Here is an 18,390-nt window from a genome sequence, read left to right as displayed (position 1 = left end):
CAGACTGGAGGTTGGCTAACGCAGTGCCATTATTTCAGACAGGTGGTAAGAAAAAGCCAGGGAACTATAGACCGGTGAGCCTGACTCCAGTGGTGGAAGTGGGTACAATGACAGTTAAAAGGAATGCGGATGGGTATATAAATAGGAAGGGTTTGGAGGGATATGGGCCAAATGCTGACAAATCGGACTAGATCAGTTTAGGATATTTGGTTGGCAGGGACAATTGGACCAGACGGTCTGTTTCTGTGCTATAGAGCTCAATGACTCCATGAGTACCAGAGACTCTTAAGTCTCAGAACAAATTCCTCCTCGCCTCAGTCTTAGGCTGAGGAGTAGGACCTGTCAACTCTGGCCATTTCTTTTCTGTTTTGTTTTCCCTATTTTGGCTTCTTTCTTCTCGGTGATGCCCTGAATGTCCAGCCTCAGTGTAGGCCCAGCAAGGTGATCCATTGGCTGACATGCCTTAGCATGGACTTCTGGCCTTGAGGTGATTCCAGAGCAGTCTCCCGGCCTCGAGAGGCTCAAAGTGAAGCCTGGCATGGTCAGGAGTTTAGGCTCAGACTGGAGGCTCGGTGCCAGCGTGAACTGGGTTAAAAGGACTGACATTCTGAACTTCTTACTGATATTTTAAAATTTATTCCTGTGAACTATCACGGTGAATTTCTTGCTTATTGTTCTCCCTTATTACTCTGATCAATAATCCTGAAACTTTTCTTTCTTTATTTTTCTAATTGTCAATCTGACCAAGAATTTGTACTTAAGAATCTTAACCTGGGTACCTCTGTACCTGAAATGGCCCGATCTGTGACATTTGAGTATATGTGACAATAAAGCTACTTCTCAGATTCAATTCTAACGTGGCACCTTTTATTTGGGGACTATACCTTCTGGACATATAGTCTCCCATGAAGGAAACATCCTTTCCACATTTACCCTGTCAGGCCTCTTAAGAATCCTGTACGATTCACTGAAATCACATCCTCATTTTTTAAAAAGTTCCGGACAGTAGAGTCCCAATCTGATTAGCCTTTACTCATAAGGTCATCCCAACACATTGGAGATCATCTAGTGAACCTTCTTTGAGCTGCCTCCAGTAAAATGATATCTTTTAAATAAGGGAGGAAAAACTGCTGACATAGTCCAAATGTATCCCACCAGCACAACTCCCTCATTTTAAGTGGTTGGAATGTAAGACAAGGGCCAATATTCGATTCGTCTTCGTGTTTATCTGCTGCATCTGTGTGCCAACTTCCTGTGTTTTGTGCACAAGGACCTCAACTGCCTTTATTGCAGATTTCTGCTTTTTTTTCTCCATTTGAATAAAACAACTCTTTTGTTCTTCCTTCCAAAATTAACAACTTTGCATTTTCCCACATTATACTGCATTTGCTTTTTGTCTATTCAGATATCAATATTTCAATGTGAAATGTGTGTACATCTCTCACAACCCACTTTTCTACTTTTTTTTTTACATTTTCTGCAAATTCGGCCCAGGTACTTACACTTCATTACCCCAAGTTATTTATATTTGTTGTAAACAGTTGCCGTCCCAGTACTGATCCCTGTGAAACTCCACTGGTCGCAGGTCACCAAGTTGGAAAAGAACCTCTAATCCCTGCTCACTGCTTCCTGGCTGTTAGCCAATTCTCCATCCATGTCAACTTATCACCTCCAACACCATGGTTTTTACTGTAAGGCTTAACCTTTTGTGAGGTACCTTGATGAACGCCTGCTCGAATTCCAAATATAACACATGTACTGGTTCCCCCCTAACTGCTCTGGTTCAGCATTCTTCAAAAAACTAATAGTCAGACATGATTTCTCTTTCATGGAGTCATGATGACTCTGTTTAATTAGATTATTGCTTTCCAAATGCACTGTTATTATTTCCTTAATGATTGATCCCAACACCTTTTCAACATTAAATGTTTGGCCTAAAGTTACCTGCCTTTTGCCTCCCTCTCTTTTTGAATAGGGGTGTCACATTGGCAGTTTTCCAGATACTTCCCCAGAATCCAAAGATGAGGAAAACTACAACAGTACAGCCACTATTCCTGGAGCTAACTCTTTTATCTGTCCCACCAATGCTTGTGCCAGCACGAGTTGCCCCACAGCGCTGATGTGACAGTCACTGCAAACACCATTATTCAACAGTCTTGCACAGAAATTCTTTGAAAGTGCATCAAGACCAATGTGGCCTTTGCACTGAGGCTTGCATTTTACAAATGGCATGGGGTCAGTGATGCAAGTGAGTAGACGGATGTCAGAGGCCATTTTTAATGGAGGCACCTTTCCCACGTATTGCAAACAAACTGTTCCAATCCTGGCAGAGCCATTATTTGTTCAACCAGTTTGTCCATCAGCTGCCCCCCCAATAGAGATTTCCTGTGTGATGCCAAGGTACCTGCCTTGCTCTCTAGGATTATGACTATCAATTGCCCCAGATACATGGTTCGTGGAGGTGAGCTCTCAACACAAATTGCTGATAGGAGGTTATATTTAGTGAAGCAGCACTAATTAGAGATGAAGTATACTCCCTCAGCCTAGAATTTGTCTTCTACTTCAAAAGAATGAAACAAAAGATTGCAATTTAAGTTTTTTAATTTAAAACAAATGTAAGAACATTGAAAACATTTACTGAACACTATTTTTAGAAACAAACTTAGACAAAGAACTCAGATGATTTTCTCTTCTACCTGTGGCTGGTATTGTTGGCATAGCCTCGATGGTGAACCATTTTAATTTTAAAGTGGTTATGTGTAAATGTCTAATTAGTGAATCCTATGTCGAGCACCAAGCGATTTACAGGAGGAGAAGGAAATAAAATACATATGACCTCTCAAAAATCAGGGCGGTGAGCTCTCTAAAGCCCTTCCTCACCAGAGCTCATTGATTCACATTGGGAAGGAGGCTCGAACATTGCCTGTGGAAGAAAGGAATACCAGAAATGTTAAAGTGCTTGTTGTTCCTGGTGTTAATTTATACATCGTGCAAATGTGAATTTGACAGAGACTCAAATACTGTTAAAAATTCCTGATATTTTGCTACTTTGAATGGATTTTTGTTTTGGATCCATTTGAAAAGTGAATATACATAACCAACGCTGTCCTGCACGTGAGATGTGATTGCATGAAGATGAAAAGGTCAATGAATGAGTTTCAAATTGGCTGTTAACCAATGAGACCCACTTGAAACAATGACAGGTCTGAGTAATGGAACATGAGCAGATAAACTAGGAACAACAAGTGTCTTACAGTATTCATGTCTGAGGTGATCTGGTCCCCTGTACATCTTTTAAATACCTTTTATCCCCAAAATGGTTTGCATTTTACAAATATATATTCTCTTACACACGCACGCACATCTCACAATATAACCATTCAAAATAAATTCATTATAAAGCTGAGCATTAATTAAAGTCTCAAACAAGTGCAATACCACTGGCAATAATAAACAGTGCTGTTATTTCTTGCAGTTGCAGTGAGTTAAAAAACATCAATGGGTTTTTAATGCAGAATTAGTTAAAGCCTCTGGAAACAAAAGGTTGGCTGGAGACTTTAAAGGCCGAGCCAAACAAACCAGCTGAAGTACTCATCATCCCACCTAATGGTCTGGATAAATGGTTAGTTTGTTAGTTTTTTTTTCCCCTGAGATGGCTTGCACTTTACTCTCATATATCCTCTCATACACACACTCCCTCACTCTTACACTCTGACAGTTTCATTCGCAGTCTCACACTTACACACACAATTTCTCACTCAGCCTGTTATAGTCGCTCACACACACACTCAGTCAGTCTGACTCACACTTCACGCAGCCTCACTCACACTCAGTTTCACTCACAAGTATGGACTCATTCACACACATGGACTGACTCCCTTCCCTCACACTCTCAAACAGTCTCATTCACACTCAGTCTCACACAGTATCACAAGCACAATCTCAAGGGTGGCATGGTGTCTCAGTGTTTAGCACTGCAGCCTCACAGCGCCAGGGACCCGGGTTCGATTCCAGCCTCCGGTGAGTGTCTGTGTGGAGTTTGTACATTCTTCCCGTGTCTGCGTGGGTTTCCTCTGGGTGCTCCGGTTTCCTCCCACAGTCCAAAGATGTGCAGGTGAGGTGGATCGGCCACGCTAAATTGCCCGTAGTGTTTGGGAGTGTGTGGGTTGTAGGGGGATGGGTCTGGGTGGGATGCTTCAAGGGGCAGTGTGGACTTGTGGGGTCAAAGGTCCTGTTTCCACACTGTAGGGAATCCAATCTAATCTCACACGCTCTCACTCATACAGTATCACGCTGACTTTGCAGCTTCAGTCACACGCATACACAGTCTCACTCTGACTTTTTCACTCACACACATGGTCTCAGTCTCACACATACAGTCTCATTCTCACTTCACACAGTCTCACACATGTAATTTGACTCCCTCCCACACAGACACTCACATTGTGTCACATGCACAAACTCAGGCTCAATAACACACATGCCCAATTTTGACTCTCACGCACCAACTCAGTCTCACTCACACAGGCTGTCTCTGACACTCTTAGCCAGTCTCATTTGAGTGCACAGTCTCACCCACACAGAGACTCACTCACACAGAGTCTCACCTGCGCACAGTCTCACTCGCACGCAGTCTCACCCGTACATAGTCTCACACACACAGTCTCACTCATAACGCTGTCTCACTCGCATGCAGTCTCACCCGTACATAGACTCACTCGCACACAGTCTCACCCTCACACGGTCTTACTTGGAGGTTCAAACACACAGTATCACTCTGACTTCCCACGATTTCACTCTCACACACCTTGCCTCTCACACTCACACAGTCTCACTCATACACAATCTCACTCTGAGTTCACAGTCTCAATCACACATGGTCTTGTTCAAACTCACTCAATTACACATGCTCTCTCACTCATACATTCTCACACAATCTTATTCAGTCTGACTAATATTCAGTCTCACACTCAATCATACATTCTCAATTAATCTCACTGTGTCACTCAAACTCTCACTCACAGTCACACTCACATCGGATCACTCGCAGTCTCACTAACACAGTCTCACTCACACACAGTCTCTCTCAGACTCTCTCACACACACATTCTTATTCACACACATGGCCTCACTCTCACAAATGCACGGTCTCATTCACATACAAATTCCTACTCTTTCTCTCTCAGTCTCACTCTGACTCACTCACACACGGGCCCACTCACACACGGGCCCACTCACACACGGGCCCACTCAGACTCTTTCACTCACACACATGTTCTTAGTCACACACATGTTTTCACTCTCACAAATGCATGGTCTCATTCACATACAAATTCCTACTCTCTCTCTCTCAGTCTCACTCTGACTCACTGACACACAGACTCACTCACTCACCCACAGACCCACTCACACACAGTCCCACTCAGACTCTCTCACTCACACATGTTCTTAGTCACACATATGGTCTCACTCTCACAAATGCACGGTTTCATTCACATACAAATCCCTAGTCTCTCTCTCTCTCTCTCAATCTAACTCTGACTCTCTCTCTCACAGTCTCACTCGCACACATGCTCTCACTCACAGTCTCACTCTGACTTCATACAGTCCCACTCTCTCACACCCACTCACACAGAAACTCTCAGTATCACTCACACAGTCTCACACTGACTGTCATTCAGTCTCACTCACACGTACAGTCTTACTCTAACTTCACAGTCTCACTCTTACACACACTCACAGTCTCACTCACACATCGCTTACTCTGACTCTCACTCACACAGTCTCACTCATATGTCCCACTATGACACAATAATTTTATGTTAAATTGTTGTAAAATTGAACATTAAGTAAAAACAGTTAAGGTCTCAAACAAGTGCAATATGACTGGCAGTAATAAACAACTCTATTATTTCTGGTAGTTACCCTTTGTTGAAGGCATGTCAATGGCATTCTGTCCAAATTAGTTTAAACCACTGGAGAAATAAAAATATTGAAGGCAGGAATGGAGTGCTGAAGAGTTTAAAGGCCAAACCAAACACTTCAGTTGAAGTATTCATCATCCTGCCATTGGCTGAACAAATGGCTGGTTTGCTTTTTAACCAAACAACCATTGAGGAACCCAAGCAAATTCAATCACAATTGGTCAACAAGATTGATACGTAAACGATTCTTTTTCTCATCCAACCAATTGATACATGACTGTGATGTTCATAGAAGACCGGTGGCAGGGTTCAATTCTCCAGCATTCCAGAAAAAATAGCTGATGTGCAAGATGTTTGAAAAGGACAAACAAGCACTGGACTCAAAAGTTAATGTTAAGCAATTGTCTGAAGTCAAGTCACTCTCTCCAAATTGTCCAATAATTTAAAGTAGAACACTGCCAAAGTAATTTATTCATATATTGCAGGGTTTTTGGTACTGAGCAGAGATTTTAGATCCAACAGAGTCCCATGAAACATTATGTTCCTTACAGCTAAAACTTGCATAGACATGAAGATCTTCTTTCAGTGAATCTCAGGATGAAGTCATGATTCACTTTCTTGTTCATTGCATAATACAGGATGGCATCGGCCGGAAGTATGAGCACTGAAAAAGCAGAGGGAAAGCACATTATTATTCACACGTGTTTTCATCATATTAATTGTGCACAGGTCCAACTGCTTCCTGGATACGGAAATATCAATGGCTGGGAGGAACAGAACAAATGTACTGCAAGGATTCAGAACGTATTACAAAACACAAGAGAAAATCTTGGAGTTATACCAAATTAGGTAAACTCAATAACTGAAAACCATTATATCTGAGACCCATTCTCAGGATGAGCATTGTTGGTCAAGACTAAAATCCATTTCAAACCTCTCACTGTCCGATGGCACATGCCTTCTTCATGACAGTTTGTACAATTGAGTGGCTTTATTAGGCCACATATGAGGCTGTGAAGAGTCAGCATACAGTAGCCCAGGTAAAGATGTCAGATTTTCCTTACTACAGAACAACGCAAAACCCCAATTGATTCACGAATGACCCAGCAGCTACATGGTCACTTCTGCTGATACCAGCATCAAACACAAAAAGGTGCAGTGTGATCAATGCGAAAACACTGAGAAAAGCTATCCTCTCCTTCAGCATTGTGTTGGAATCATGAAACTAACACCACTGAGGGCACCTAAATCAAACACGAGTTAGTGATCCAGTGAATGGCCATTTTCTGAGGGCTATGATGGATGCAGAATAAATTCCAGCTTTGTCAGTGAGACTTACGTCCAGGGAACTGATTTTTCTTTTCTGTGAAATCTGACAGGGATAGCATGCTGCAAAGGCATTGGGACCTTTCATTTTCATAAGGCATTCTGCTTAACACAGCCTGGATGGCAAGTTTTACACCACAGCAGAATTAAACCCATGAGACCTCGTTTCTACTTTTCACCAGGAAATGGTTGGGGGAGGGTTGCGACAGATTTGCAACTTGACAGCAGTGACCCCAACCATGTTTCTGGTCTCTCAGCCACGGGCCAAAAAGAGGGGAAGAACAGATTAATTTCAGCAACAGGAAACATTTATTTTGGAATAACCAGTTAAAATAAGAATGAACAAAGCAGAACAATGTGCTAACAATGCGAATAATTCAGGATTTAATGCCACACCCAAATCCCGATGTACATCCTTCACTCAATATGGCTTTAGGTAGTTTTACAAAAGGGCTACTGGACTCTAAACACTACCCCTGACTTCTCTCTACAAGTGCTGCTACTGCTGCTGTTCTTTTCCAGCAGTTTCTGATTTCCAGCATTTGTGGTTCTTTGTTCTGATTTGGCTTTAGGGCAATCTGATGAAATAATTTGCTTTTATTAGGTGCAGGTATTAGTTGTTTATTGGCTTTACATTCCTCAGAGTTGAATCCTGCTGAACATGCTTGGGTATGTTCAATGATACAAATTTAGATATCTGCAGCTTTTTGGTGAAATCAAAAGAAAATATCAATTCCCTTGCAGTTGTTATGCTGTTCAGAAATAGATTTAACTTAAATTGAAGCAATTTCCACTGCTCACCTTTATTTGATTCAATGATCTGTGCTAGAGCAAATTGCTGAGGACGCTCGGGTTCAAATTTGAGCGCGGTGATGGCTTTGTTGAGAACTTCAGATACACGATCTTGATTAGTCACCTAATTAAAACAACATTCACTTTTCATTAATGCATTAGACACACACACCAAATGAAATATATAATGCCTCAATTTCCAAAGGGCTTATAAATATTGCTGCTTTCACCCAGAAAACTAATTGGGACATTACACTGTAAGCTGTAAAAGTTACATTAATGAAATAATATCTGGTAGGACAGTTATTGTAAAATCTGCATTCGATGCTCCATAACACAGTTACTGTGAACAGTAAAGGTTGGAATTTGAATGGAAACAGAGCCCAGTGATCAAGTTTACCTATACACACAGTTTGAAACAAGTAACTAATGACGAAATTCATAATTTAAATAATCCACTTCCATCCCCTCCCACCCAAAACCCCCATACCATTTGACATAATGGGAACTGCAGATGCTGGAGAGTCCAAGATAACAAAATGTGGAGCTGGATGAACACAGCAGGCCAAGCAGCATCTCAGGAGCACAAAAGCTGATGTTTCGGGCACAGATCCTTCAACAGAAAAGCTTTGTTTCAAGGCTGAAGAGATTACAAGAGAGTTGCAGTGGGAGAAAGATCCACTGAGGTTTTTCCGGAGAGAGGAGGGTAACTTCTTCAGGTTAGGTATCCCTGGAAGAGGCTTCACAATGAGGTTAAAATTGTATCAGAGATAATGGGAACTGCAGATGCTGGAGAATCCAAGATAACAAAGTGTGGAGCTGGATGAACACAGCAGGTCAAGAAGCATCTTTGGAGCACAAAAGCTGATGTTTCAGGCCTAGACCCTTCATCAGAAAAGGGTCTAGGCCTGAAAGGCCAGACTGTGTGCTCCTGAGATGCTCTGCTGCTTGGCCTGCTGTGTTCATCCAGCTTCCCACTTTGTTACCCCCATACAATTTGCCTGCTTTTAACATTTATTGTCATTACAGCAAATGGCTCAATGTTGTTTGTGAAGTCTGACATTTCCTAATGTTATGCTTATTCATATAAATTATTCATAAAATTGCTTTAACAGTTTGAAACAGTTAGCAATTTGTGATTTGAAGACAGTGCAAATATTTAATCATAATGTGACTGTACAGGAATAATATTTGATAGGCAGGATATTGAGAAGACCAGTTTTTTGGGCAATTGTCTGCTTTTGTTTAATTCTCTGTTATATTTGGAGAATGCTTTTCTCAGCTCAAGTTTGAGCAATGACCTGGAAGATGAAATGCACCAGTAAATTTTCTGTTTCTTCTGGAGAACTGCAATGTTTTCTGGTTGAGTAAACTCACACTTAATTCTACTTTAATTTTGCTATAGTTCATGGCTAAAAAAACTACTTTTGCCACCCAGTCAAAAGCAAAGATCATATTAAATATATTAATGGATAGCAAATCTGAAAAATCCAAAAAATGTAGTGGAATTAAATTCCTGAGCAAGTGGCAGATGTAGACACAATTACAATGTTTAAAAGACATTTGAATAAGTACATAAATAGGAAAGGTTTGGGGGGATATTTTGTTCGGTACGTCTCGACAATTCTATAAGTGGTAGAGTCAAATATTACACAACTAGAGATTAGATGAACTACATTATCTTTCTAAGGAAGGGTCTAGGCCCGAAACGTCAGCCTTCCTGCTCCTCTGATGCTGCTTGGCCTGCTCTGTTCATCCAGCTCGACACCTTGTTATTTTACATTAACTAACATCCCCAAAAGTGATCTTTTTTGAATAACCAATACCTTTTCCACTCTGTATGCTCAGACTTTAAATGATTAATCACTAATTTTAGTGATTCATTGGTGATAAATTGGATTTTCTAAATTATGTTCGAAGAAGTGCCACACAAGTGTGCAAGCAAAATTGAAGCCTGTGGAATGAAATGGGCAGTGGCGGTATAGACTCAAAATTGGGTAAGGATTAGAACATAGAATCATGAAGAACAGTCATTTGCTCAGGCTAACTAAAGTAAATGAGGGAAACTGTTTACTGGTCCTTCTGACACTATGTACCAAGGTCAAAATCTAAGGTCATTGGTGGGGAGAAAAAGCAAAAACAAAAAAGAATCCTGCTTTTTCCAAACCGCAATGTACGAATAGGTGGTTAAAGCAGATTAAATAACTTTCTAAAGACAACTGAATAATTGCATGGAGCAAAATTTGCAGGGCAGGGCTAAAAAGGGCAATGGTGGTTGTGGTGGGGGAGATGGGTGGCGAATTAGGCTACTTCTCACTGAGATTTAACACAGACACAATAACTCAAGTTTTTGTTTTGCTTTGTGATAACATTCCACGATTTTCTAGTTGGCCTCTCATGACTGTATTAGTTGGCAACAATTTGTTGCACATTCATCAGGAGACATTTTCGTCATTTTGGTTGAGAATTTTGTTTTCTGTGTTTCATAGATGTTCAATCTAAACAAGCTGTTTGCCATTTGCTTATCCAAATTCTGCCTCAGATCTTAGGCTGGTTCTGCCCCATCTCCAACTCACTGACAAGCTAACAAATGTTCTCTTCACCAGAGTAAAGAGGCGCTGTTTGTTAACAATATTTAAACACTAGAAGCAATTTCCACACATCACACTGACCTCTGTGGAGGCACAATCAGAGTACGACTGATCCTGTCAAGGAAAATGCATGATCAAACAAAACAACCTATGTGCCTTCTAATTTGGCCAATATTCCTTCGACTTCCCTGAACTAGCCAATAGGCAATTATTCTGTTTTGGATTGCACTCTTGCTATTGGAACGCTTTGCCTGCAACGGTAGTAGATTCACCAACTTTAGGTACATTTAAGTCGTCATTGGACAAGCATATGGACGTACATGGAATAGTGTAGGTTAGATTGGCTTCAGATTGGTATGACAGGTCGGCACAACATCGAAGGCCGAAGTGCCTGTACTGTGCTGTAATGTTCTATGTTCTTCTCCAACCCATTTTTGATGTGCTTTCTTCCATGCACCAGCCTTTTAAATTTCACATGAGCCAAAGCCAGGAAAGAAATATTCAATATCTCTGTTAGTATTACTCGATTGGCTTACAGATGGACCAAAGTGCCTGTGGTCAGCTAACTGAAGATCTGGTACCTCCTTGCTGATTTATTGTACAGTTAATGGTGCGTGTTAATTTGTGATATTTCCTCTTCAATAGTTATCAGCCAGTCCCCAAAATGGGGCAACAGAGCGCTGCACCTTGCCATGTACACTTAAAGGAGAAATGCAAGGAAAATGTGTTCAGGCCTAAAACCTAAACATTGCTACTGCATTACAAAACAGGATCAAAATGATGGTCAAAGCACTCTCATAGAGCAAAAAAGGCTTCAGCAATGTGGAAAATACACACTGAATATGACTGCATCGCAACAAATAATTGGGATAAAAATTCCTCTTGCGATACTGGCAGGGAGCAATGGCAATTATTTGGACCGAGCATGACGAGAGCAACCAGTCCAGGGACTTACCAAAATAGTTTTGAATTCTTGTGCTCTGTCCTCCTCTAATCTGACTCGGATGAGGCAGCTTTTCTCATTCTGGCGGTTGTCCCTCCGACGTGTTGCACACCAGCAGCTGCCCAAACCTGCACGCCTACGAGACTTGGCTTTGTCATAATTTGATTTTGCTGGTGCACCACTGTTGGATAAACCTCCAGAGGAGGCAGTATCCACGGATCTTAATGGCTGTGGAATAATTATTTTGTTTAAGAAAACGTTTGTCAATTGTTGCATATTAGATACTTCCCCCTTTCCAGTTATATTTATTATTACACAAAATATGCTGTCCTGCTGCCCATAAAGGTGAAGGCATTCTGCTCAGGACAGCTTAATTGCAAGAACATTATGTTGTACATGAATTCTTGGTCGTTGCTGTCTTGTGAAATATTTAACTTGCAGTTCTTTCCTCTACCAGTAAAGATCACTTCTGAGGAATTATACTCCCGCTTGTGTTTACTAGCTGTTCAGTCAACATCAACAATTCAGTACTTAGCATGCCCATAAATTACTAATTAGTTTCCTTCAGCATAATAACATTGTGGTCATTTCACTTGACCATGTAAACTGGTGCTTCAATTCTAAGTTTGTCAGATAAACCTTTGGGGTTTCAGTTTGCACTCAGTATGTGAACATGCTTACATAAATATTTATTTGCCCACTTCACCCTGCTACGCACAGAAATCTTGAATACAACTATACTGTTTGAAGTTAAAACACATTTATGAATTGCAGGTGACTGCGAATGGGCCAACCAGTGCATTGTGCAGGTCAGAATGTGTGCGGCACAGCACCACTGGCAGAAAGAAAGACAGACAGCAGCAGCAAACCACATACAGCAGAGAACTAAAGAAACCAGAATGAAATCATCCAAGTCACTGCAGCTCTCAGTTTATGATTAACATACAGGGAGTCACAACACTAAACAGGAGAATCCATAAAAAGGAAGAGGGTATTTTGAAACAAAGAAATACCACTCCAAAACACCTAAATGTGACCTAATAATACTTAGCCCAATTCTTAGGGGAATACATTATGAAAATATCCCTGGGACAAGTCCTAGACATATTCTGTAAACAATAACCATAACACAACTTTGATAATCTCCCAAGATACAATGGTCTTCAGCACAGAACGCACTAATCAACAGCTCAAAGCCCAAATATTGAAGAAAAAGAAAACGTGCAGTCACGAGGACTCCATGCAGAGAGCTGCATTACTTTGTTGCAATTGCTGGATCAAGACCTATCCAACATACTCTAAATACTGTTTTTGTGGGCAGTGCGCTTCAAGCTGCGACAGATGTACCCCATGCACTAAAATTTACTGTGTAGAAATTAAACATGCTGTGAAAAATTAAAGATGAAATATTTTGGCTATTAGTATAAAATCATATAAAATATCTAAGCAAAACAAAGCCAACAGCACAACTCAAAAAAAACAAATAAAATCAGCTCTCACTTCGTGAGCGAATAACACCTTTTCTGGAATCAAATGCTTCAGTAACCAGCACAAAGGTTGAATTTGGCTGGGAATTGCACAGCTGTCTTGCCTTCGTTCTGAAAGCAAGTAACCCAACTTTGGCAAGTGGGACTTGGGACGGAAAATTGCTGGCAGCAGCCAGGTATGAAGATGCTTGGTGGAACGGCATTCACTTTAAGGATTTCAGTCTGGCTGAAACATCAAAATGGCTATTCGGCTAATAGCTCTTAAAAGAAAGGCGAAGGAGATTGGCTAGGCAGCCATCCAGCTCCAGTGGCTGGGACGGTATCACTGAGTACCCTTGTATCCTCTTGACTGCCAAAGTGTAGTCAGGATAATAAGACGGCAGGAAGGCAGAAGAAAGGAAGGAAAGAAAGAAGAAAAAAACTGTCTGGACATTATTAGACAAACCAGAGTCTCCAAGAACAACATATTTTACGTGATGAGTGCCTCACTGTCTCACCTTTTCCGGCGCTTTTTGCGAAGTGCTCGGCTCTTCCATTTCCAAGTGGCTGGAATCTGATAAAATGCTGGCTGCGGTAATGCTGTCGTCTGAATCCTCATTCTGAAGGGATGCTCGCTGCTCAGAGCTTTTAGTTTGAGTGTTGTGTATTTTAACACCTCTCTTTGAAAACAGGCTGCACAAGGGAAAGGGGACACAACAAACATGAAAATGTCATTGCATTCTAGAGAAACTGTTTAAAAAAATTAAACTAGAATGAAGGTATATTGATGATGAGAGTACCAGGAGTTTGATGCGCGCCACATTTGACCTGTGAGAAATTAATAGTGGCACACTCATACCAAGAGCTCGCATTACTAGTATTGAACACCGTTACATTGTCTAATAGTTAGGGAGTATATGAATAGGTTACAATGTTTGCATATTCCAATGGCACAAGAATCTGGGCTTTTTGCAGTGTTTGTTCAACCTGCTATCAACTTCAATCTCATGAAAGGCAAAATGTGGATTTGAATACCCACAGGGTGGAAAATTTCCCCCAACCTGGCCACATGCTAATGTGTATGTAATTTCATCCTGAAAGCTGCAGTTTATTAAAAATAAAACGTAAAACAAAGTAACACCATTGATAATTGATAGAAAACTGTATACAACACTTTGTAAGGTAGGACAGTGAACTCTGAATTTGGCCTTCAGTATATTGGTACTGCAAACGTTAGGATTTCTATTCAGCAATTTGCATTTATATTGCATAATTAACATCGAAAATTTTCCAAAACTCCCAAAAGAAGTACAGCAGATGCAATGACAAAAAAATTCCTACACTGAAAATCCCGATTGTTGGTATATTAGGCATTAAATAGTGCAGGGAGCAAGAGCAGATGGCTGCTGAAATGTGAGATTGCACACTAATGCTGCAACGTTGATTGCCTGCACTTCGAGAATCACAATTAAGCCACGGAAGCCTAAATCACATCCATGTAACATCCACACTCATGTAAAGAGAAGATATCCTAGGAAGTGAATAAGTGTTTCCCTTCTCTTTCTTGGTTTCTATATAACAATAGTCACATGTCACAGTCCAGATCACTGCAAGGCACAACACAGCAACAAGGCATGGTTTTGCTTCTCTGAAACTCTACACGGGTAGGTGGTGGAAAATCTGACTTTGCTGAGTTCCGGTCAGTCCTTACCTATTGAACAGAAATATAAAATAATATCCCCAACTCAGGAAAATTATCAAAAACAATAACTTTGGAGTCTTTACACATGTATGCACAACAACACAAACACATACTTTCATGTCACCTACATGGAAAGAGATTTGAGTTTTATAGACAATAGACAATAGGTGCTGGAGTAGGCCATTCGGCCCTTCGAGCCAGCACCACCATTCATTATGATCATGGCTGATCATCCACAATCAGTATCCTGTTCCTGCCTTATCCCCATAACCCTTGATTCCACTATCTTTAAGAGCTCTGTTTATCTCTTTCTTGAAAGCATCCAGAGAGTTGGCCTCCACTGCCTTCTGGGGAAGAGCATTCCATATATCCACCACTCTCTGGGTGAAGACGTTTTTCCTCAACTCTGTTCTAAATGGCCTTCCCCTCATTTTTAAACTGTGTCTTCTGGTCCTGGACTCACCCATCAGCGGAAACATGCTTCCTGCCTCCACAGTGTCCAATCCCTTAATAATCTTATACATCTCAATCAGATCCCCTCTCATCCTTCTAAACTCAAGTCTCCAAGTCCAGTCGCTCCAATCTTTCAACATATGATAGTCCCGCCATTCTGGGAATTGACCTTGAGAACCTACGCTGCACTCCCTCAATAGCAAGAATGTCCTTCCTCAAATTGGGAGGCCAAAACTGCACACAATACTCCAGATGCAGTCTCACTAGGACCCTGTACAGCTGCAGAAGGACCTCTTTGCTCCTATACTCAATTCCTCTTGTTATGAAGGCCAGCATGCTATTAGCTTTCTTCACTACCTGCTGTACCTGCACGCTTGCTTTCATTGACTGATGTACAAGAACGCCTAGATCTCGTGTGCTTCTCCTTTACCTAACTTGACTCCATTGAGACAGTAATTTTGAGGTGGAGCTTCAGATGTGAGAAGCATGGCTGATAATTTTTCAACAGAAGATATTTCTGCTGCCTGCTGACCCACAAAGTAGAACACAAATCTGATTTTTCACTCAAAATCGTTAAACATTGCTAGTTTTCATTATACAGGCCCACAAATATGCAAATTTAATTCACTGTAACACCTTTTTTGCTTACTTGTCTCTCATAAACAAATTTATTCTGGTGAAATTTAGCCATGGTGCAGAAACTTCTCTGGACAAATGAGAATCGCTAGGCAAGACCAAGCTCATCACAGGTCCACATTCTACACTCATGGTCATAGCAAAGAATCTCTATCAATCAGTCTACACGAGACACATGCACGAGGTGAGAATAACAGCACCACTCCTTGCATCATCTCAAATTACTCGAACAGTTACTAAAAAATCTCACTCCAATGAAGCAATAATGACCACACATCAAATGTCTCTATTTGTCAAGGAACAGATGTAATTACCTTTCTGTCCATTCATCCCAATAATAAAGGAAATAATGAGATATTTGCGCTGCTTAACATGGGATACTTACCAGCTGAGGCGTTTAAACACACTCTTTTTGAGCTTTGGCGGTTTCTCGAGTTCAGAGGAGCTGCAGGGTGGCAAATAAACATTTTCAGACAAGATTCATTTAAAAAGAATCAGACGCTTTTGTTCAATATTCTTATTATTTATGGCAAAATCAATCATTTACATAGATTTGAAATTGCAGAATGATAATTTTGTTTGCAAAAGGCACGTGTTTTCAGGCAGGAGAACACTGAACATTACTTTGAGTAATGAGCGACAAAAGTTCTCACTGTAGGCACATCGATCTTTTCTGCTTTATGAACAGCAGATCAAGACAATAAGAGTTCTGAAGAAATGTCACCAGACCCGAAGGATAACTCTGCTTTCTTTCCACAGATGCTGCCAGACCTGCTGAATGTTTTCAGCAATTTCTCTTTGTGTTTTTGATTCCCAGCATCTGCGGTTCCTTTGCTTAATTTTTTACCAAGACGATAACCCCCTCAGTCTTTTTGCAGAACACGTGGAATTGAACAAAATGCTCGAACTTCTACAGCAGGTACAGAAAAAATTAACAAGGACTGGGCTTGAAAAAAGTTAACTGGAAAACATGAGAATCAAACTTCCAGTGCCAAAGGTGATACAATAGGTTGTAAAGTTATACAGGAGTTTCTCTGGGCCTCATCCACACTGTCATGTGAATGTACAGACAATGTCAAGTAATGAAAGGTAGTCATGAATCAGTCACTTCAGGTGACTAAAACACCACATGCCACATCTCGGAGGTAGTAAAATGAGGAGTATATCTCTTGACCAGACTTTCTGTTGCTGATATTTTCAGACAAACCGTCCGAAAATCAACCAAACTATCCGAGAGGTCCAAAAGAACTTTAAATATAACTTATGATCCATGCAAAGTGAATTTCGGTAACATTTTGTAATTACTGTTATAAATAAATACCATGTTTGAAGTTGGCCCAATACTGACTGTGCCACTGATGGAACTGACGATAATGCCAGGTACTTGCTGCACATGGTCATCCATAGCCTGAGGATGGGCTTAATAGTGAGCTTTGATTTTCAAAGCAGGAATGTAAATTGCTACATCAGGTACATTTTAAATAAGAACTTCTGCCCATCAATTTATGAAGAAGCAAACTGTTTTCAAACAATGTAATTATTACAAAGCCTGCTCTGTCAAAACTAAAAAATAGTTTCAGTGATCTATAATCTGGTTCCTTAATCAACTCTGGTCCAGGAATGGCAAAGTGTTTTGTTTTTCAGTTGGAGATTATTTTTGGTTGCATTATTAAAAATATACTGTGGCTATTTCGAGATGAGGGAATGATGTTTTTAGGCAACCATTGAAAGATACTTTAAAATGCTGACCAATTGTGTAGGGTTATTGTTAATTTTATGTTAGTAATAGGATTATGTGTTTGAAAAGAAATTGGAAGGAAAAGAAACATTTCTCAAAACTGGTACAATTTACATCTGGATTTGTAGGTGCACCCACAATAGGAGCTCTTGGACATGTTGCTAAAATTGGTCACTCATCAAGTTTTTTGCATTTTCCTGCAATCATTGGCTTAGTGATAGTATACTCTGCACTATTATATACCAATGAAACGCATTTTGATGCAACACAACAGAATTGATTCATTGAGCAACTGGCTTTATCCTCATAGGTCAGAATTCATTGTCAAAACTTTGAAACCAAGGAAAAGGAAGACAGTAAACAATCTGGCAGCTCACTAGCATTAAACAGCAATTATAACGAGAGAAGATTTCACACACAACCCTTAACTGTTTTACCTGCACACTCCTACAATACCAGTTACGTACTCGCTATCCTCACTTAAGTATTGTTGCATAAAGAACAAGTCTAGAAAATTCTCGTTTGGACGAAGGGTGTAAGATGAGCAAGCAAACTGCAGGGATTTGATACCCAAAATTATTTCATATTCCTGAAAGAACACAAATAAATAATGAGCTGTTAAGGCAAGTTTAAACTGCTATAATTGCTCCTGCTAAATCCTAGTCTGTGGTATTTTGAACAGCATCGATAACTTTATTCAAAGTGCACAGTACATCATGTCACAAAAATATTTCTGCTTTGGAAATAAATGACACAAATGTGACTTTTCAAGGATAAATTTCTGTACAGATTATCCAGGATGGTTTCAGGACACTAATT

The 18,390-nt window shown here is 40.5% G+C and overlaps 1 protein-coding gene across 1 annotated transcript in view; it reads right to left on the bottom strand.

Moving 5' to 3' along the window:
- Window positions 1-2,583: 2,583 nt before the first annotated feature.
- LOC132207650 (ral guanine nucleotide dissociation stimulator-like 1) overlaps window positions 2,584-18,390 on the bottom strand; it is a 34,964-nt gene continuing 19,157 nt past the window's right edge. Inside the window, exons 11-17 of the mRNA XM_059643580.1 lie at window positions 18,009-18,160; window positions 16,219-16,278; window positions 13,561-13,735; window positions 11,589-11,804; window positions 8,052-8,166; window positions 6,474-6,588; window positions 2,584-2,923 (exon numbers count right to left, since the gene is read on the bottom strand). Coding sequence (XP_059499563.1) covers window positions 6,476-6,588; window positions 8,052-8,166; window positions 11,589-11,804; window positions 13,561-13,735; window positions 16,219-16,278; window positions 18,009-18,160 — 831 coding nt within the window. The 3' untranslated portion in view covers window positions 2,584-2,923; window positions 6,474-6,475. The remainder of the gene's footprint in view (window positions 2,924-6,473; window positions 6,589-8,051; window positions 8,167-11,588; window positions 11,805-13,560; window positions 13,736-16,218; window positions 16,279-18,008; window positions 18,161-18,390) is intronic.

This window comes from Stegostoma tigrinum, unplaced genomic scaffold (genome assembly GCF_030684315.1).
Source record: "Stegostoma tigrinum isolate sSteTig4 unplaced genomic scaffold, sSteTig4.hap1 scaffold_118, whole genome shotgun sequence".
NCBI lineage: Eukaryota > Metazoa > Chordata > Chondrichthyes > Orectolobiformes > Stegostomatidae > Stegostoma > Stegostoma tigrinum.
Note: the sequence above shows the minus strand (reverse complement) of the source record. Positions and strands in the feature narration are given on the sequence as shown.